Raw genomic sequence first — 21459 nt, 5'->3', positions numbered from 1 at the left:
GGGTTGCAAGAGGTATGCCCCAGTACGGGCACAAGATAGCCTGCCTGGAGCACCAGATACTGTTCCGGTACAGTGCTCTGGAGGGCCCACACGCCTGCCCGAGCTCCTTACCAGTCTTTTAAGTCTTTGGTACTTCTGAGCACATGCACGGCACATACAGTGCCTGTGCGACGCTCCGCTGAGCAGCTGGAGTGTTGCAGAGGCTCATGGAAGTGGTAAGCCACACGTGCGTGCTGGAGGACACATGCGCGAGTCCATGAGAACGCTGCCGGGCCTGTTCCAACCGTACCTGTTGGAATGGGATCCAGAACCCACCACTGCCCTAATGCTTGAAAACATAGAGAGGCTCACATTGCGATGGCACGATGTGCGATCTTGGTGCTCTGAGATCAAGTCGATATTTCTACCGCTGGACGTTCCATTCGGACCTAAACTGTCCCGCAGAGACAATGATTGAGAAGGGCACCTCCTGCTGATCTCAGGGACACCGCCAAGTCCCTGAAAGAGCCAAGAATAGTCTTTATTTCCAGCGACAGAAACACAGCTATTGAAGCTACTGAAGTTGTGACAGCTCTGGTACGGGAAGCAAAAAGAGAAAGGGTGTCGAATTGATGAGGAAATTTTATTATTAGAAAAAGAGACTACCCCCCCAAAAAAATTTAAGTTACATTAAAATTGAAGACAGAAGGCTGTGAGCAGTGAAATTAATCTACATTAAACTTAGTGTGTTATCCTGTTTCGATTTTTTTTTTCATGGGTGGAATTTTTGCAAAGGCTGTTTTTTAAACTAAATGGATTAATATCTTCTTCACTTTTGCTTACACCTATGCATTAAAATTTTGCTTCTTTTTTTATAATACTTGATTGGATTGATTGGATTGCTTCTGATCTTCATTTAAGGGTTTTTTTTCTTTCTTAAACTTGAAATATAAAGAAGATAATAATAATAAGGATTATAAAGAGGGTTGTAACAACAGGAGGAAAAGCAGATACACTGCCACTTAAGAGGCTGGATACATTGTTTTTTCTTCTTTCTCTTTCATAACTTGAGACTCAAGACTCTTTCAGTTTGTTTACTGAGAGTGATAGTAGGGAGACCACAAGTTGTTTATACAGGTGCTTCTTGGGAGTTCTATCACTAGCTATTGGAGGAAAAACAACATTTTGACTTGAAAGATAATAAATGAATGTGTTTGAAGTTTATTAAAATAGCCTTAAATCCTATAGTGGCAGTGCCTGCAAAATTGGAAGAATGGCGCAGCAAGAAAAAGAAACTGTATCATCGTAATGCTTGAAAACAGATTTTGCACATGCATTTGGGAGTGGAGGCATATCATCATTCTAGGCCCTTAAGAGAAACAGGAATCCATCATCCTTTCAGCTTTTCTCACGCATTGATGTGCATGTGACATTTGCCTCAGATTATGAGGCCTTTCACTAAATAAGGCTCCATGCTTCTCTATACATAGTACCTGGCTCAGGTCACAGTTCTACGCTGGGAATGCAGCTTTTGAGTCTTTTGGAATTCTTCACATCACAGAGATGGCTCCCCGTCTCATTTGTGGTCAGGAAGATCAAAAGTAGTTTTCGGAAATATTTTTTTAAACTCAAACTTATTTAGTTTGGTCCCACGGATTTGTGATTGGCACATTTCTTACCTCTTGCCATGCAGCTGACGTTGGGATGCCCCACCTCCCGCCAGCCAGCTAGTTTCAGATCTCTGATACACATGCGTGCCTATGCACATTTGTGCATGTCCACGCAAAGGCATGTTTCCATGCAAATATACACACCTTTCAGTTAAGGCATGCAGACGTGTATAGTTTTGCCTAAAAGGTTCGCCATCACTGGCCTACAATCTCTCGGCTGAACTGTTCCAACTTTCCTGAGGATGGAGGAAAGTACTCTAATAAATTGGGTGTCTATTAATGAATCAGAAAGGGTAAGATGAGGGAAAAAAAGGAAATTCAAATCCTTTTGAGTGTGATCACACGGGAAGAAGAAACAAGTGGAGAATAGGAATCTTACTTTTGAAAAGAAATCATACTTAAATGTAAACACCTTCAATAATCCAGATCATAATTAAAATGACACCCATCCATTGTTTTTTTTATTTTTGTTAGTAAATTCATATCCCATGGACAGACAATTCCTTTGCAAGCTCAATCACTGTAAATAGGAAAATTCATAAATGTAACTTTATAGAATTTACATATTGTTCCCACCCAAGTGTATCGCTGTATGGGAAATTAGGTCATTTCTCCTCCTCCTGTTTTTCCCCTGTGTGGATCTTCTTATCAAAAGGGCACTGCTTGTAGTGAAGTCCTTTCCACACTCCGTGCATTTAGATGGTTTATCTCCTATGTGGATCCGTTGATGGATGTAAGATCACTGCTTGCTCTGAAGCTCTTTCCACATTCCATGCATTTCAATGGCCTTTCCCCTGTGTTTGATCCTCTTATGGAAAGTAAGGGCACTGCTTGTATTGAAGCCCTTTCCACACTCCATGCATTTAAATGTCTTTTCTCCTATGTGGATCCTTTGATGGGAAGTAAGATGATGGCTCTGTCTAAAATACTTTCCACACTCCATGCATTTAAATGGCTTCTCCCCTGTATGGATCCTTTTATGGTCAGTAAGATGACTGTGTATTTGGAAGCTCCTTCTGCACTCCATGCATTTAAATGGTTTCTCCCGTGTGGTTCTGTTTATGGAAAATGAAGCCACTAGGGTGGCTGAAGCTTTTTCCACACGCCATGCATTTGAATGGCTTCTCCCCTGTGTGGATCCTTTGATGGTGAAGATTATTACTTATTCTGAAGCTCTTTCAACACTCCATGCATTTAAATCATTTCTCCCATGTGGATTCTCAGATGGTGAGTAAGATGATGGCTCTGGCTAAAAGAATTTCCACACACAATGCATTTAAATGGCCTTTCCCCTGTGTGGATTCTCTTATGGACAGTAAGGGCACTACTTGTACTGAAGTCCTTTCCACATTCCATGCATTTAAATGGCTTCTCCTCTGTGTGGATCCTTTTATGACTAATGAGGCCACTGGGCTGGGTGAAGCTCTTTCCACACTCCATGCATTTGTATGGCTTTTCACCTGTGTGGATGTTTTGATGGAGAGTAAGGTGATTCCTCTGACTAAAAGACTTTCCACACACAATGCATGTGAAAGGCTTCTTTCCTGTGTGGGTCATTTGATGGAGAGTAAGAGAATGATTTACCCTGAAGCTCTTTCCACACTCCATGCATTTATATGGCTTTGCCCCTGTGTGGATACTTTTATGAATAACGAGGCCACTGGATTGGCTGAAGCTCTTTCCACACACCATGCATTTGTATGGTTTCTCCCCTGTGTGGATCCTTTTGTGGAGAATAAGGGCACTGCTTGTAGTGAAGCCCTTTCCACACTCCATGCACTTAAATGATTTCTCCCCTGTGTGGATCCTTTTATGACTAATGAGGCCACTGGACTGTGTGAAGCTCTTTCCACACTCCATGCATTTGTATTTCTTCTCACCTGTGTGGATGCTTTGATGGGATTTCAGGTGATTTCTCTGACTAAAAGACTTTCCACACTCAAAGCATTCAAATGGCTTCTCCCCTGTGTGGGTCCTTCGATGAAGAGTAAGAGAATAGTTTACCTTGAAGCTCTTTCCACATTCCATGCATTTATGTGGTTTCGCCTTGTGGTTGCTTTCTTGAGCAGTCAAAGACTTTATTTCACAGAAGCTATTTCCATTCTCCAAGCCGTTCTCCAGATTCTCCCAGACGGGAAAACTTTTTTGTGATATAAGAGACTCATTTTCCTGAGAAAATGGGAAACACCAATTGTAATTTTTTCCATTGTCTTTGAGTATATAATCCCGTTCTTTGGATGTGGCTGGATAGTGTTCATTTACCTCTAATGTGTCTTTGGATAGTTTTACACCTTTCTCCATACATTTCTTCTGTATTTTGCCCCCTTCCTCAAGAAGTTCCTGCATGTGAACTTCAATGGAAAATGAGCTTTCCTTATTCCAATTACTTGAGGCGTTTGTCTCCTGCCTCTGGAATTCTGTTTGAATTGAAGGCTTCTCAATTACGTCTCCATGCCTGAACCTTTGGAATGATTCTCTGGACTCTTCATGGTCCTTCTCATTATCACCTTCAAGGGCAAAGAGAAATAAACAATACAGCAAGGTTAAAGGAAACGTCCAATCAGTCGGAAGTCATCATTATTGCCTTCTGAAACTTTTCAGACTCTAAGACATAGCATGTTTGATTGCTTACAATGGTGTAAATGATAATTCTCACATTAATGAACCATAAAAATTTAAGAATACCAAACATTCTTTTTCTTTATAATTATCCATAGATACTCAAATATCAACAAGGATCAGCTCTGACCTAATGAAAAATCAGAGGAAGCATCCGAAGATGTATTAGGAGAAAACCTATTTATTGGAAGGGTACTAATTCAGTGGTGAGATTCAAATTTTTCTACTAACGGTTCTGGGGTGTGGCTTGGAGGGGCATGGCCTGGTGGACATGGCAGGGAAAGGTTACTGCAAACTCCCCATTCCCTCCTGATCATCTGGGACTCAGGAGGCAGAGAATAGGTGAGGGGGAGCCAGTCAGAGGGGGTATTTACTGGTACTCCAAACTACTCAAAATTTCCGCTACTGGTTCTCCAGAATGGGTCAGAACCTCCGCTTTTTCTTCTTACATAAACTATGTTTCACTTGCATTTTCCCCCCCAAAAAATCACATGATTGAAGGAGGGGAGAAACTAGTGTTCTTCTATGATATGGAATTATCTGGGCCAAAAGAGCTGAAATCTGCGATGGAGTTTAACATTACATCAAGACGAGGAATGTCTTTGCCACTGACATGTTTAAATAGAAATAGAAAATACATTGGATGTGAAATGGCACAGGATGCATCTAAAGAGAACACCATGGATCTATTTCCTTCCTAGGAGCAGGAATACGATGTATTTCTATCTGCTTCCTCTCCAGAGATGACATCAATTTGAGATTTTTTAAATGAGAAACAGTCAGAGGTATCCAACTACAAAAAGTCTTCCTGAAGTTTCTGACTGCAGAGTAGGAAATACCCTTACCAAGAGAGGCCACGTTCCTGTAATTTTCCGTCATGACTTCCCAATGCAGAGCTTTTTGGTCAGGATCCAGCTGAGACCACTCCTCCTCGGAGAAATACACAGTCACCTCCTCAAAGGAGACAAGGCCCTCCTGATGGGGAAAGAGAGTACACAGAAGGCCCAGGAGGAATTGTTAAGAAAAAGGTCCTATCACTTATGAATTCCCAAAGCAAAGCTATGCACTTAGATGAATGGATCAGCTAAGTAGCATTACAGGGTTTATGTGAGAAAACAGAGAAAAGGTTTGGGTTGAAGAAATGTTTTGGGTAGTGCCCTGCCACAACATATAACTTTATACTGTTGTTGCTCTCTTGCCCCATCTAGTGGCCAGACAGACAAACACACCCCAAGTATTTTGGAGCCTACTCCACTCATATGCCAATCAGCCTGCCCTCTCAAACCAAGTGCATAATGGGAAGCCAGACTCCTTAAGGTCTTGTGAAAAAATAAAATGGAACCACAACTGATGACCTCTTTCTACCAGTCCACAATAGAAAGCGTCCTCACTCATTGCATTACGGTGTGGTATCCTGGCTTGACAGCCGTGGATAGAGACTTTATAGAGGTTGGTGAGTACAGCAGAAAACATCGTGGGCTAGCCGACATCGCTAGGGCTCCCTGCTTTAGGAGAGCGAAGAAAATCCTCAGGGACGACTCACACCCTGGTCAGCCCTTCTTTCCTCTCCTACCATCAGGTAGGAGGTATGGAAGCATAGGGAGCCACACAAATGGGCTGACGAACAGTTTTTATCCGTGGGCTGTCTGACTCCTGAATGAAAAATAACATTACAACAACAGTATGGGAAAAAGTGAAAGGAAAACACTACTTGGAAATACCAATGTGGCTTTCAACAATGGAAGCCACAATGACACATCCAAATATTAGTAATATGAGAAACATTATTAGATACAAAGATATTTTATCAGAAAGGGGAGAACTAAAAGAGAAAATAGAACTAGAAAAACAAGGGATTGATATAGGCTGTTTACACAAATGCAAATACAATCAAGATATCAAAATGTTTTTTACTTGGGAAGCACAGAATTGGATAAGATACTTATGGGAACAAATGAAAAAATGATTAAGAAACTATATAGTTATTTACTTAGAATTAAATTCGAGGAAGAAGAAGTAAAAGAAACAATGATAGCATGGGCAAAAAACTTTGGTTACACGACAGTTAGAAAAATGGCAACAACTATGGGAAAGGAAGTGTAAACCAACAATGGCAACAGCATATAAAGAAAATTTGTATAAAATGTTTCATAGATGGCACATGCCACCCAAAAGATTAGAGAGAGAAATTAGAAAGAGGAAGAGAGGAGAAAGGAGAAGGAAAGAAGAAAGGGAAAAGGAGCAGAAGTAAGGGAGGGGTAGTAAGTGTAGGAGAGAGGGTAGGAAGGGGAATAGGAGAGGAGGAGTGGGGGAGGGAGGGTATGAAGAAAAGGGAAAGGAGAGGAGGAGAGAAGAAGGTAGAGAAGAGAGGAGCTTGGGAGGAAAAGGAGACAGAAGAAGAAGTAGGGTTGTTGTCAAATAAGATGGATAGATGGGGTGGAAAGAAAACAGCCCAGAAAATGTTGTATTTTTAAACTTTTAAATGAATTGCAATAAATGTTAAAAGATAACACATAAATATTAACAGTACTTATGAGAATGTATATTTGTGAATACGAGAAATAAAAATAAAAGTTATTTTTTTAAAAAATCTAAGAAACTAATTTCCTCTTACTTGAACTGGAGCTTCAACCATTCTTTCAGTTCCACCATCAAGAAGGGTCAACTGCCTTCTATTCTTCCCTATGAGGGAGACAATTTATACTGCATAATTCATAACGTGGGAATTCTATATAGAAGAGAAGGCATAGAGAAGATGAAACAGCTGAGATCCCTCTGGGGAATGGGAGAGCTTTAGATTACCTCCAGTTGTGTCCGTATTTGGAATCTCCTGAGAGATTTCCGGAGATGAACTTGAAGGATGCCTCCTTCCCTCAGGATCTCTGATCTCCATCATGAAGGACTTGAAAAAGTAGTCAGGAAACAACAAGAAGAATAAATGGACAATACACATCAAAAAGTGGATTCTTCTTCTGTGAACACCCCTCCAAAGCCCCAGAAGTCTGTAAGTGAAGCTGGAAATTAGGAAAGGAACGACTATGACAAATAAAAGAACAAGATCCTACAAGAATTAGAAATATCTCCATGTATAATGAATGCCAAAGAACTCTGGTAGGCATGAGTTAAGAATTCAAACCCACTGTTAGATTTAGTGCATTAGATTAGAAGGTCTCTCACCTGCCAGTCAATCCTCTCCTGCTCCACCACCTGGCTCAGGAGATAACCTTCCACCAGGGCCACCGCCTGGGAGCTGGTCTCTGCTCCACACTCTCGTACCCAGCTCTCAATGTTCAAGGGCAGAAGCATCAAAAACTGTTCCAAAACAACCAGGTCCAGCATCTGTGCTTTTGTGTGCTTTTCTGGTCTCAACCATCGACTACAAAAGGAATGGAGTCGGCTGCATAGTCCTCGGGGACCTTCATTCTCTTTGTATTGGAAGCCCCTGAACTTCCAGGGCTGAACTTCTGAAAGGCTGGTTGCCTCCTCCAGTATCTTCTGCCCAGTTCTTGCCCAGATTTCCCCATCGCTCCCAGGCTGAACACCAAGAGGGTCTTTTCCAATTCCCTCACTTCCTAAAGATTGGCTTTTCATTCTTTCTCTGTCTTGTAGTGCAATGCCAAATGGGTCTAGGGAATCTTATGGATCTCCAAACACCTTTGTTTTCATAGTACCATTCATGTAACAATAGTCAGGCAAGTCTTTCAGCCTTCGTGGTCCATTTGTTTTCCTCCAAATGAGTCAGTATAAATGGTGCCCAATTTTTTTTTTGCCTCCCAGAGGCAAATGGTTTCCAATTTCTGTATATGAGATTAAACACAAAATGGTGGATTTTACCCCTGAAGAACAATTGATGGAAAGATATATTTTTCTGAGCCAGTACAGGATTGTATACGTTGAACAGTTAGCCCTTTTGCAGGAATGTGTGTAAATAAATAAATTTTGGATCATTATTTTAATTTCTTTTTTTTCTCACAAAGTAGGGCTTGCTTTATAAAAACCTAGATCTGCATTTACCTACAAAGAAGATTTTACCCAAAACGCCAAACTCTAATAGGTGAACAAATCATTAAGTTCACTTTAAAAAAAATGAAATTCAAAAAAGTGACCTGCTTTTGATGTTTTGCTTTGAACTCCGGGGATCCAACCCTATTTTAGTCCCGTGCAGCACATAAGCAGAAGGCGGGCACAATCTCTTGCAGTTCCTCCCTTGCAATCATCTCCTTATTCTCTGCTCCAGATTTGCCCTCCAGGCTCTCCCCATCTCCGACCTCCAGGCTATTGGGGGCGGAGGATTCCCCCGGGACCCTCCCTCCTCTCTGGGGATTTGTTCCTGGGGCGACGCGGCTCGTCCTGAACACCGCTTTCCTCTGCCTGCCACCTGCGTGGAGAGGGGCGGCAGGGGAACATGGGATCCCGGGCTCTCCCACCCCCAGGACTCCGAAGACGGAACCTGCATGGGGACTTGGCTTCTCTCCCTTCCTTCTCTAGCACCAGGAACCCCCTGTCCCCCCTCCCCTTTTGCACGCGGAGACTCACACACTCAACCCGCCACTTACTTTGCCCACCTGTAGTTCTCCCCCCTTTAAGACTTTCCAGCACCCATTCAAACCTCCTGCGAAGCTCAAAGGGTTAAATAGAGACGTCAGATCCAATGACGTCACTTCCCTCTCATTCTCTTATGGTAAATCACCTCTGGCGTCCGCCCTCCAGTGGCCGAATGGGGAATCGCACGGCATCCGGTTCTCGTTTTAGTGGGACACACCTGGTGGATTCCTGTGTGCATGGAAGGGGCTTATGCAAAGGGTGGAAACGGTGCCTTTTCCATCAGGGCCCTGAAAGGAGGAGGTTGTTTTTCTCCAAATCAATAACCCTTCTTTTTATCCAATTGCTTCTGACAGAGTTACACCCATGTGCCCCCTTTCACTTTTAAGAAGGGTTCCTGTAGAAAGCTACATCCTTTTATTCAGGGAGTGAAGGCACCCAGAAGAAATAGGATTCTTACTCAAGAGATTCAAAATACCCAGTAACATAGTTGGAAGGAATCTTGCGTGTTGTTTAGCTCAATTCCCTGCTCCATCAGGAAACCCCACACCATCGCAGACTTATGCCTGTCCAATGTCTTCTTGAAAAGTTGCAGTGATAGAACACCAAAAACATCTGGAATCCAGCTGTTCCACTAGTTAATTGTTCTGTCAGGAAATTTCTCTTTGGTTCTAGGCTGGTTATCTGGTAAGTTTTCATCTATTACTTATGTTACCATTGGTGCTTTGGAAAATAGGTTGACATCTCTGTGACAGCCTCTCAAGTATTGGAAGGCTCCTCTTAATATAAATAACCCTCATTCTCCACTCCATTTGGTCAGCTACAGCAGGACCATATGCTTGAGGGTTCTGCTTCATTAAAATATCTTTCCAATCAGCTGCATGTTTCCAGTGTTTTTCTCCCCATTTGGAACTGAACCAGATAGATATTTCTTCCAATAAGAAGCTGCAGGAAGGAGGAGGAGGAAAAGATATATCTGAAGTGACTCCTCTGTCTTTAGAAAGGTAACATAAAGAAACCTGGGGGAGATACTAAAGCACAAGCAGGACAAAAACAAATTTGAAAATTGTTTTTCAAAACCAAAACTCATGGCTCCACAGAAAACCTTGGGAATAGGGTGGCGTACAAGTGTAATAAACATTGAACCTTTATTTTTAAAACCCTTGTTTGGAACTTGTCGCTCTGGCTCCTTTTGTGAGAAAGGAATTCTTCATCCTTTCAGCTCTTCCCACAGGCTACCCATTGATCCGCAGGTGACAAGTTTCTCAAACCAAGAGGCCTTTGACCGAGTATTATTCCATTCCATGCTTTCGCATAGTTACTGGCTGCCTCAAGTCTCAGTTCTACACCATGAATGCAACTTTGATTAGCCATATTTTTCAGAGTATAAGACGCACCTTTTTTCCCACAAAAGAGGGTGAAAATCTGGGTGTGTCTTATACCCTGAATACAGCATTTTTGGCCTCCCAAAACCCTGCCCACTTCACTAAAATGGCCGAGCATAGCCTTTAGGCAGCTTTCAGAGTGCTCCCGGGGTCTGGGAAGGGCACAAATGAGCGAGAAATGGGCCGTTTTTTGCTCGTTTTCATCCCCCTCAGCCCCAGGAGCACTCTACAAGCCCCCCAAAGGATATGCATGCCCTTTTTGTGACAAACATGGGTGCGTTTTCAGAAAAAATGGGTCATTTTTGGGAGGTCCGCAAAGTGCAAAAACTTTTTAAAAATTTGCCTCTTCAAAATCTTGGTGCGTCTTATACTCCAAAAAATACGGTATTTGGGGGTGTTTTTGCATCCTAGAGCAGTTCCCTTTCCCATTTCTCTGTGTTGAGATAGGAGGACAAGAAATAGTTTTCTGAAATAGTTTTTCTTAATTTGATATTATTTTATTTTGGTCCCCACTGATTTCCAATTGTCACCTTTCCTGCTTGATCATTTGCAATGTTAAGCATCACTTTCTTTGTTATTTTCCCGAGTATCCCCAACTAGGGAAAAAAATAGAAAGCGAGGAAGTAATGAAAAATTAAAAGTATAACTCCTCCTATTTGTCACTTTTAATTCAATATCACAATTATTCAACAGGACAATGCAGTATTACATTCCATCACACTCTAAACTTTGATGAAACTTGCACTGTCTTTGGATTATAATTTTGATTTTCTCTGGTGCATTGTATCCAACTTTTTTTTATATATAGTTTTTTTATTTTTCCATTTTCATAGCATATAATCACATATATACTATTACACAGCCAACATCATATTGTATTATTAAATGTTTACATCAACTCACCTTACCATCAACTCCCAAAAACAATTATTGGCTCTTCTGCTCTTCATACACCATATTTGTACCTTATCCATAACTTTCCTCTCCCTCTCTCCTCCCCCTCTCTACCTCCTTTCTTCCCTCTGTCATTCTTTACTTCCCTTTCCTCTCTCCTTCTCCTCTCCCCTTTTCACACCTTCTTTCTCTCCTCTCCCCCCCCCCGCCCTCTCTCCTGTCCCTCTCTTCTTCCCTTGCCACTCTCCTCTACTTTACACCATTCTTCATCTCATTTATTTGGTATATTTCAGCTTCTGAGCGAGCTCCATTTTATGTTGATGATAATTCCTTTTCAATATACATATTTAATTAACATATATCTTCCTCCTTTTTTTAAGGGAGGAAAAAAATATACATATATAGTAATTGTGGTTTTTTTTAAAAAAAAAAACAGCCTAATTTTGGACGAGATGTAGATCTGGTTACAATTCCCAGATACTCTCATCATTATATTTATATAATTATGCATCCTTACACACCCCTAATTTGTGATTCTGTCTTTAAATCTGAATAGTTTCCCATTGTAGGTATATTTCATATTCCCTCTCCATTTTTCCATATCTTGGCTTAGATTACCCTTAATTGTCTTAAAAATAGCAATCCTTGCTGTTCAATGTTCGTTACAATTCCCTTAATCTACTATATTGAATAACAAGCAGTAAACATCTCATTTTGTTCATCATCTTAGAAGTTCTATATATGTCCATGTTTCGTATATTTTAACCCATGCTTAATTGTCCTTGTCATATTCAATTAGCAACTCAATTTAATGATCATGTATAAAAGTGAATCACAAACCTCTGCTTTAGAATCTCCCCATTAGTTTCATATTTGTCCATATTTTAACCTTTATTTAATTATCTTTCTGTTATCATATTCAATCAATTAGCAACTCAATTGTATTGTCATGTTTAGGAGTAAACCACATATCTCAGCTTTATCTTTCCCCATATAACAATTTCTAATTGTCTGATTTTTCCTAGTCTTTTGTCCCACTTCTCTATTCCTGTCTTCTCCCTTTCCTTTGTTTTGACACATCCACCTTCTTCAATTTTCCCCAAGCCACTGTCAAATAAATCTTTTATATTTTCCTTTGTTGGGGTGTAACCCCCTCCTTCAGTTTTCCCTATGCCACTGTCAATCTCCATAAGATCTTTTGTCTGCTTTTTATTTCCTTTTGTTGGGACACATCCCCACTTTTCAATTTTCCCTATACCACTGCCAAACCCAATGAAGTTTTTTGTCTGCTTTTTATTTCTCACCATTTCTACTCCTTCATCATCTCTCCCCCTTCTTCCTTAAATTCCTGCTTCTCTGAGTTCAGAATTCTATTTAGAATTGATTTTAATGATTTATGCATATTTTTTTATAATTTCATGTAGTTATTCAAATTCCCACCTTTCCATAATGTCCAGTTCCAAAGTTACAGTTGATTATACAGTTGTTATTTCAGATTTCTGGTCCACCTTAAATTTAGCTAGTTCCGTTGCTGTGGAGAAGAAGAGCGGCAAGTGCCATTTTGTTCTTTTGTTCTTCCTTAATGTCGAGTTCCAAAATTGCAGTTAGTTATAAAGTTCTTATTTCAAAGTTCTGGTCCCTCTTAAATTTGACTCATTCAGCTAATGTAAAACAGAAGAGAAGCGGAGGCCATCTTGATCTTTTGCAGAAAAAAAACCTTTGTATTTTCTTTGATTTTTTTCCCCCTTGCTACTTTCCACCTCTCATTGATTATAATTGCTAAAAATATATTAATTGGACCAAACTTTCATATAGCCAAACTCGGGTATGTTTCTCTTCGCCTTCTGCTTTTCCAAGTTCTGATTTATGGCAGTTGGTTAATTAAATCTTCCTGCACAGGTAAGATTAGGTTATCAGTTATCAGTGAGAAAATAGTGCTTTTTTCTTGATTTTTCTCCCTTGTTGCATTCCACCTTCATTACTTGGAGTTGCTTAAGATATATTAGTTAGAAATTTGGATGAAGGAAATCTCGACGGAATGTTTGGTTTCTATTTCAAATCCAAAACCAAATTTAGAGTTTGTATTTCAGTGGGTTTGTCACTTCTCTGCTTTCTCCTTTTCTGTCCAAATTATTTCACACAAATGGCTTTTTGGGGGGGCTAGTGTTTCATCCCTCTATTTTTCTCTTTCTTTCTTTTTGCCAAAATCCAGATCTGTCTATTAATATTATTCTTATAGGATTCTTTGTCTTTTCCCAGTTTTGATTTATGACTGTGGGTTCATTGGATCTTACCCGTCTTTCATCTCAACAGGATTCATCTCAACAGGACAGTATTACATTCCATCACATCATTCCAATTCTAAACTTTGATGAAACTCGAACTGTCTGGATTATAATTTTGATTTTCTCTGGTGCATTGTTTCCAAATTTTTGTGAGGATAAAGGATATAGGTTTGTTTAATGAAATGATAATGTTTTAAGGAATGAGAAGGAAGGTGAAAACTATTCTAAGAAGATTAGTCAAAAGAAGGACATTTTAAACACTTGGTGTGTGATCAAGTGGAAAGAAATAACTGACCTGAAAACTCACTTTTGAAAAGAAAATCCATGGATTTAAGTAATTAAATCTAGAATTAACATAGATTCTCACCCAAATGTATGGGAAATTATATCACTCCTCCTGTTGCTTTCTCTCCACAGTGCATGCACTTACATGGCTTTTCCCTTGTACATATCTTCTTATGGGAAGTAAGATTGCTAGTTTGGCTGAAACCCTTTCTGCACTCCAAGGATTTGTATGGTTTTTCCCATTTAGATCCTTTTATTACCAGTAAGTTGATTCCTGTAAGTAAAAGTCTTGCCACACTCACTGCCTTTATATGGCTACTCCCCTGTATGGATCCTTCTATGGAATTGGCTGTTCTTACGAAAGGTCTTTCCACACTCCATGCATTTTATGGCTTCTCCCCTGTGTGGATCCTTCTATGGGAAGTAAGATGACTAAAGCCCTTTCCACATTCCAAGCATTTATATGGCTTTTCTCCTGTGTGGATCCTTTTATGAGAATTAAGACTGTTGGCTAAAGCCCTTTTCAAACTCCACACACTTATATGACTTCTCCCCTGTGTGGAGCCTTCTATGAGAAGATGACTGTTGGAACTAAGGGTCTTTCCACACTATGCATTTATATGCCTCCTCCTGTGTGGATTCTTTGATGGGATTTAAGTTTACTGCTTGTTATGAAGTCCTTTCCACATTCCATGCATTTATATGGCTTCTCCCCTGTGTGGATCCTTTGATGGGGTGTAAGCTTACTGCTTGTTCTGAAGCTCTTTCCACACTCCATGCATTTATAAGGCTTCTCTCCTGTGTGGATCCTTTGATGGGTAATAAGGGCACTCTTATGGCTAAAGCCCTTCCCACACTCCATGCATTTATATGGCTTCTCCCCTGTGTGGATCCTTTGATGGGATGTAAGTTTACTGCTTGTTCTGAAGCTCTTTCCACACTCTATGCATTTATATGGCTTCTCCCCTGTGTGGATCTTTTGATGGAATGTAAGTTTACTGCTTGTTCTGAAGCTCTTTCCACACTCCATGCATTTATATGGCTTCTCCCCTGTGTGGATCCTTTGATGGGATGTAAGTTTACTGCTTGTTCTGAAGCTCTTTCCACACTCCATGCATTTATATGGCTTCTCCCCTGTGTGGATCCTTTTATGGAGAGTAAGGGCACCACTTGTTATGAAGTCCTTTCCACACTCCATGCATTTAAATGGCTTTTCCCCTGTGTGTGTCCTTTTATGGAGAGTAAGGGCACTGCTTGTACTGAAGCCCTTTCCACACCCCATGCATTTATATGGCTTCTCCCCTGTGTGGATCCTTCTATGAGAAGTAAGATTACTGTCGAAACTAAAAGTCTTTCCACAGTCCATGCATTTATATGGCTTCTCCCCTGCGTGGAAGCGTTGATGGGATCTAAGATAACTGTTTCTTCTGAAGCCCTTTCCACACTCCATGCATTTATATGGCTTATCCTCTGTGTGGATCATTTGATGGTTAATAAGGGTGCTCTTTTGGCTAAAGCCCTTTCCACACTCCATGCATTTAAATGGCTTCCCTCCTGTGTGGATCATTTGATGGTTAATAAGGGTGCTTTTTTGGCTAAAGCCCTTTCCACACACCAGGCATTTATACGGCTTCTCCTCTATATGTTTACTGTTATGGGAAATAAGATGACCCCATTGGTGCTTTCCATACTCAAAGTATTTAAACGGCTTCTCTCCTACGTGCATCCTTTTATGAGATGTCACTCTTTCCCTAGAAAGGGTAAAAGTCCCATTGTAATTTTTTCCATTGTCTTTGCATATATAGGGTTCTGGTTTGGCTTGGGTTGGATAATATTCGTTTACATCTAATATGTCTTTGAATAGTCCTATACCTTTCCCAATATATTTTTTCTCTATTTTTCCTAGTTGGTCAAGAAAGCCTTGCAACTGAGCATCAACTGAAGATGAGCTTTCCTTATTCCAATTGTTTGACGGCTTTTTCTCTTGCCTTTGTTGTTCCATTTGATTTGCAGGCTTCTCTGTTCTGTTCCCATGTCTGAACTTTTGGAATAGTTCAACTGACTCTTTATTTTCCTGCCCATTATTACCTTCAAAGGAAAGGAGAAATAAAAATGTTAGCAAGGTTATGAAAAAAGGTCAATTTTCCAGAAGTCATATGAATGTCCCTCTGATATTGTGCAAAATTCCAATATATTGCATATTTGTACACTTATAAGGGATGCAGTGGCTCGGTGACTAAGACACTGAGCTTGTTGAACAGAAAGGTTGGCAGTTCAGCGATTTGAATCTCTCGCGCTGCATAACCAGGTGAGCTCCCATTACTTGTCCCAGCTTCTGCCAAGCTAGCAGTTCGAAAGCATGTAAAAAATGCAAGTAGAAAAATGCGAACCACCTTTGGTGGGAAGGTAACAGTGTTCTGTGCACCTTTGGCGTTTAGTACATGACCATGGAGATGTCTTCGGACAGCACTGGCTCTTCGGGTTTGAAACGGAGATGAGTACTGCCCTCTAGAGTTGGGAATGACTAGCACATACATGCAAGGGGATCCTTTACCTTTACCTTTATACTTACAATGGCGTGGTATATAAATTATAATATCTCTATTCATGAGACATCAAAGCTTTCAAACATCTAAAACAAAATTTAAATTTAAAAACCAGGAGAAACATCCAAGAAAGCATTTATAGAAAACCCAAGATTCATTGGAGGTGGGCCAATTCCGGAAGAGCCCTCTGAGAATTAATTTTGAAACTCATTTTTTTCTTCCTATACAAAGCTACCTTCCATTTGTGTTTTGATTTTTTCCTGCCAAAGATCACATGATTGCAGAGAGAAAAAAAGAAGAGTTCTTGTATTAATCCTAAGCAGCATGTTTGCAATAGAAAAATGGCACCAGTTTGCCCTAATTCCAAGACTCAGGATAGAAGTTAAATGGAAGGAAAGTCCATTAAGCCAAAAATTAATTGAATTGTAATCCTTCATAGTACTGATACAGAAGTACCTGGCCCAAAAATATGAAATCTCTATAACAGAGTTTAACATTATCTCAAACCAAGGAATTACTTTATCACTGACAGGTTTAAATAGAAATAGAAAAACTCAACAGATGTCAAATGGCACAGGATGCATCTAAGCAGAAAGCCATTGATCTATTTCCATACTAGGAGCAGTAAAACAGCATATCTTTTTTCTTTTTCCTCTCAAGAGATGACCTCTATTTGGAGATTTTTAAATAAGAAACAGCCAATGGCATCTTACTACAACATGTTTTCCTGAACTCTGACTGGGGAATAAAAAACCTTACCTAAAGAAGCCACGTTCTTATAATTCTCCAGCATGACTTCCCAATGCAGAGCTTTTTGGTCAGAATCCAGCTGAGACCACTCCTCCTCGGAGAAATAAATAGCCACCTCCTCAAAGGGCACAAAAAAACCCTGAAAACAAAAACAAAAAAGTACAGAATAGGCCTAGGAAGGACTGAAAGAACTGCCCCATTCTTTAGAAATTCCCAAAGCAAAGTTATGCGCTAAGGTCTATGCTTAGTAGGGTACCAGGATTGAGATGAGAAAATGGACAGAACAGAAAGCATTTGACTGAGAAAATATTTTAGGCAGCTTTTATCATCTTGATTGATTCTACAGGACTTTTGATACCATTCAGTAAAGGTAACCCGTGTTTCCTTCTGGATTGATACATCTACCATCCACTCTCAAAATACTCTTCTCAATCCATTAATCCATCCACCATCAAAAGAATCTCAGCATCTGGAGAGAGTCATCTGGCAGGTGGGCCTTGGAAACACCATCTGTCAGTAATCCTTCCTATGTTTGCAGAAATAAGTGTGTGTGTGTGTGTGTGTGTGTGTGTGTGTGTGTATTGGAAGATTTGGTAAAGTGCCATCAATATCCAGAGACACAAAACTCTTCATATAGCAAGGAAACTGCTAATAGTCTGAGCCATTGGCTGAACAGGAGACAAAGAAACAGAAAATTTCCTAAGGAGAACATTTCTTAACCTTTGTAGCCAAAGGGGACTTTCAGAACAATTTTTGTACCAAGCTTTTTCTATACGGCCACTTTCAATCAATTTTAACTTATCTTTTAATCTGATGAATTTATTTTCTTATGTCTTTGTAATGTAAACATTGTATTTGTAAAATACAATATAAACTTTGCAACAAAGCTTTTTTTTCAAATGGTAATGTACCAGTATGAATATTACGTCATTTTTTAAAGCATCCTTGCCTAAATTAAGGCAAAAAGAATGGGCATCGTGAAGGATTTTGTAAAAAAGTAGTTATTGAAATGTATGGAGTATAATTAGCATAAAGAATACTTTTTTAAATATTGGTCTTAAAAAAATCCTAATAAGAATCTCATTGAATTTTTGTTGCTTGGGGACATGAAAATAAGGCTGCCCAAACAAGAGGGAAAAAATGGAAGGAGACAATACAATGTACACAACTTGATTTTTTTGAAGAAAGGGGAGAATACAAATCTAATGAATAATTTTCCTTCTCTTACTTGAGTTGTAGGTTCCGCCATTGTTTCATCTTTATCATAAGGGACAGTCAGCATCCCTCTATTCTTCCCTGTGAGGGAGACAGACTTTTAAAATGCTAGGTGGAGGTGTGCTATAATAGCAAAGACATAGAGAAGATGAGACAGCTGACATCTTTATGGGGAATGGGAGAGTCTTGTATTACCTCTGGATGCTTCTTGATTTGTGTCATCCTGAGTAATCCTTAAGAAAAATAGTTCCCGGGGGGTATCGGATAGATGTCTCCTTCTCTCAGGATCTCTATTCTCCACAGTGAAGGGCTTGAAATATAAGCAGAGAAAAGAATAAAAATGAAAGGACAATGCAAACCATGAAATGGATTCTTGTTCTGTTTTTCAACACCACTTGAAAACACCCAATGTCCATCAGTTAGGGTTAGGAAAAGGCTGCCCCAAATCTTTCTTCTAAGAATGGATAATGGAACAATGTCCTTCAAGAATTAATGAAATCTTATTAATACCAGAGAACTGGTAATGAGGAGCATAGAATTCAAACACATTGTTTATTACATTTAAACCCATTCTAGGCTCCTGAGATGAAATTATCTCACCTGCGACTCAACCTGCTCCTTTTTCTCCTCTGCCTGGCTCAGGAGATAACCTTCCACCAGGGCCACCGCCTGGGAGCTGGTCTCTGCTCCACATTCCCGCACCCAGCTCTCCATCTGCAGGGGCAGAAGGGCCAAGAACTGCTCCAGAACAACCAGGTCCAGTAGCTGTGCTTTTGTGTGCTTTTCTGGTATCAACCATCGACTACAAAAGTAGTGGAGTCGGCTGCAAAGTCCTCGGGGACCCTCATCCTCCTGATATTGGACGCTCCTGAAATTCAAAGCCTGAACTTGTGAAACGATAATTCCTTCTTCCAGCATCTTCTGCCCAGTTCTTGCCGAGATCTCCCCGTGGATTCCAGACTGAGCATTGGAAGGGCTTTTTCCAGTTCTCTCATTTGCTAAACGGCTTGCCATTCTTCTTCTCTCCTATAACACAATTCCAAATAGGTTGAAGGAATCTTGAGGATCTCCAAATGCTTTTTCATTCATTGGAACATTGATCTAGCCTCAGGACTAACCGGAACAAACCATTCAGCCCCCTTTGTTGAAGATGAAAGGCTGTACAAATTGCTTCCAGTTTACGTATCTGAGACCAAAAACGAAATAAATGCCAAGAATTAGAAAGTGGTGCATTTAACCATTCAATAATAATCCTACTTCTGGAAGGAAGTATGTTTCTGAGCTAGTGTAGAATTACAGTGGCACTCAGCAATTACCGTATTTTTCAGAGTATAAGACGCACTGAAGTATAAGACATACCAAGGCTTTGAGGAGGCAAATTTTTAAGAAAAGTTTTTGCACTCTGCAAACCTCCCAAAAACAGCCAGTTTGTCGCGAAAACAGGCCCGTTTTTTGTCAAACATGCATTAGAAAGCTTATAGAGTGCTCCTGGGAGAGAGTCCCTAGGGAATGGGCGGCATACAAATGTCAATAAACCTTAAACCTGGGGGCGGGGGGGGGATTGAGCCGAAAATGGTCTGTTTTTTACTCATTTCTGCCATCCCCAGCCCCCAGGAGCTCTCTGAAAGCCTCCTACAAGCTATACACAGCCATTTTGGTGAAGCGGGTGGGGTTTCAGGAGGCTAAAAATGCTATATTCAGTGTGTAAGAGGCACCCACATTTTCAGCCTCTTTTTTGAGGGAAAAAGGTGAGTCTTATATTCTGAAAAATACGGTCGTTTCTGTGTGTGATTGCGTGTGTGTTGCAAACTATGGGATTGACCCTCATCAAAAATTGGGATGAAATGCACTGAATAAATGCATTTCAGAACACTTTTCTCTCCCCCCCCCCTATTTCTTTCTCCCCCAAAGAAGGGCTTTTAAAAACCAAGAAATACATATACACTCTAGGAAAAAGTGCAGGGAAAAGCAACAAAGATGATTAGGGGACTGGTAGCTAAAACATACAAAGAACGGTTGCTGGAACTGGATATGTCTAGTGTTATGAAAAGAAGAACTAGAGGTGACATGATAGCAGTGTCAAGAGGGAGTCAAACTGTTCTCCAAACCACCTGAAGGCAGGACAAGAAGCAATGGGTGGAAACTAATCAAGGAGAGAAGCAACCAAGAACAAAAAAGGAATCTCCTGACAGAACAATTAATCATTGGAACAATTTGCATCCAGAAGTTGTAAATGCTCCAACACTGGAAGTTTTTAAGAAGAGATTGGATAACCATTTGTCTGAAATAGTATAGGATTTCCTACCTAAGCAGGGGGTTGGACTAGAAGACCTCCAATATATATGTTATTCTATATATCTATATACCTGCAGGCAGGGTTTACACAACATGCCAATCCCCGAACACCTTAGCAAACCATGAAAGGTCACATAAAATGAAAACCAAGTGAGTCTAGTTGCTTTTTAAGAGTCAAATTACATTATTATAGGCAGGGAGGTTCACAAAAACGTGCCTTAAGCCCAGACAGTAACTGCATGTGGTGAGTTCGTGTGAAACACAAGGATTGAAGGAACGTAGATTGGAGATGGTTTCGAGGTTCACTCACCCTCCTAAGACAAATTGAACAGCAGATGACCCAAGCCCTATTTTAGCGGCATCCAGCCCATAGTAAGAACGCAGGCACAATCTTCTGCATCTACTTCCTTGTAAAACTTTTCTTCTTTCCTGCTTGTGATTTGCCATGCAAGCTCACCCTCTCCCACTACCGAGATTTCCCCAGGAAATGGCGCGTGATTGCCTACCCCAGAATACCTTTCTTCTTCCTGGGGATCTGGATTTGTTTCTGGGGTCAACACAACTGGAGGCAAAACAGCCTTGTCTGGAGATCTGCTTCCTCCCATCACCCCCGCCTGTTACGAGCATAGAAAGGGGGGCAGGGGAGCATGGGATCAGGGCTCTCCCAATCCATGGACTCAGAAGGTTAAACCTGAGGGCATATATCTCTTACTTCTTCAGCGTCAGAACCCCCTGCCTCCCTTTGAATGGGAAAACATGCACCAGTCACCCAGCACCATAGTTGGATCTCTTCCCTTCAAGGCTTTCCTCCGGTTTTACCTCCTGCAAAACTCAAAGGGTTAAAGAGAGAGAGTGCAGTGTCCTAGAGAAGCAGGATTATACATGTCATTACATTCTCACCTTCCTCTGAAATCCATCTGTGGCCCTCCAGTGGTTCAATGCTGAAGCGCATGGATGTTGCTTTCTCTTTGCAGAGGGAGATCCTGGTGGATTG

The 21459-nt window shown here is 40.6% G+C and overlaps 1 protein-coding gene across 1 annotated transcript; it reads right to left on the bottom strand.

Annotated features, from left to right (window-relative positions):
• Positions 1-1219: 1219 nt before the first annotated feature.
• LOC116524020 (zinc finger protein 845-like) lies at positions 1220-20962 on the bottom strand. The gene is made up of 12 exons (XM_032239117.1): positions 20776-20962; positions 18771-19356; positions 18366-18480; positions 18184-18251; positions 16965-17094; positions 14281-15747; positions 13805-13933; positions 7446-7903; positions 7071-7170; positions 6883-6950; positions 5114-5243; positions 1220-4156 (listed from the first exon to the last, which is right to left on the bottom strand). Exons 2-12 carry the CDS (start codon positions 19182-19184, stop codon positions 2844-2846), a joined length of 4392 nt encoding a protein of 1463 aa, XP_032095008.1. The 5' UTR covers positions 19185-19356; positions 20776-20962; the 3' UTR covers positions 1220-2843.
• Positions 20963-21459: the final 497 nt, after the last annotated feature.

Source organism: Thamnophis elegans, chromosome 2 (assembly GCF_009769535.1).
Source record: "Thamnophis elegans isolate rThaEle1 chromosome 2, rThaEle1.pri, whole genome shotgun sequence".
In the NCBI taxonomy this organism is placed as follows: Eukaryota; Metazoa; Chordata; class Lepidosauria; order Squamata; family Colubridae; genus Thamnophis; species Thamnophis elegans.
The sequence above is the reverse complement of the archived record's forward strand: the minus strand, read 5'-3'. Positions and strand labels throughout refer to the sequence as shown.

Coding starts and splice junctions, on each gene's coding strand:
- LOC116524020 (XM_032239117.1), bottom strand. CDS start 19,184: ATGGCAAGCCGTTTAGCAAATGAGAGAACTGGAAAAAGCCCTTCCAAT. Junction 6,951..7,070: donor AAATACGGACACAACTGGAG/GTAATCTAAAGC, acceptor TCTCCCTCATAG/GGAAGAATAGAAGGCAGTTG. Junction 5,244..6,882: donor TGGTTGAAGCTCCAGTTCAA/GTAAGAGGAAAT, acceptor TTTCCCCATCAG/GAGGGCCTTGTCTCCTTTGA.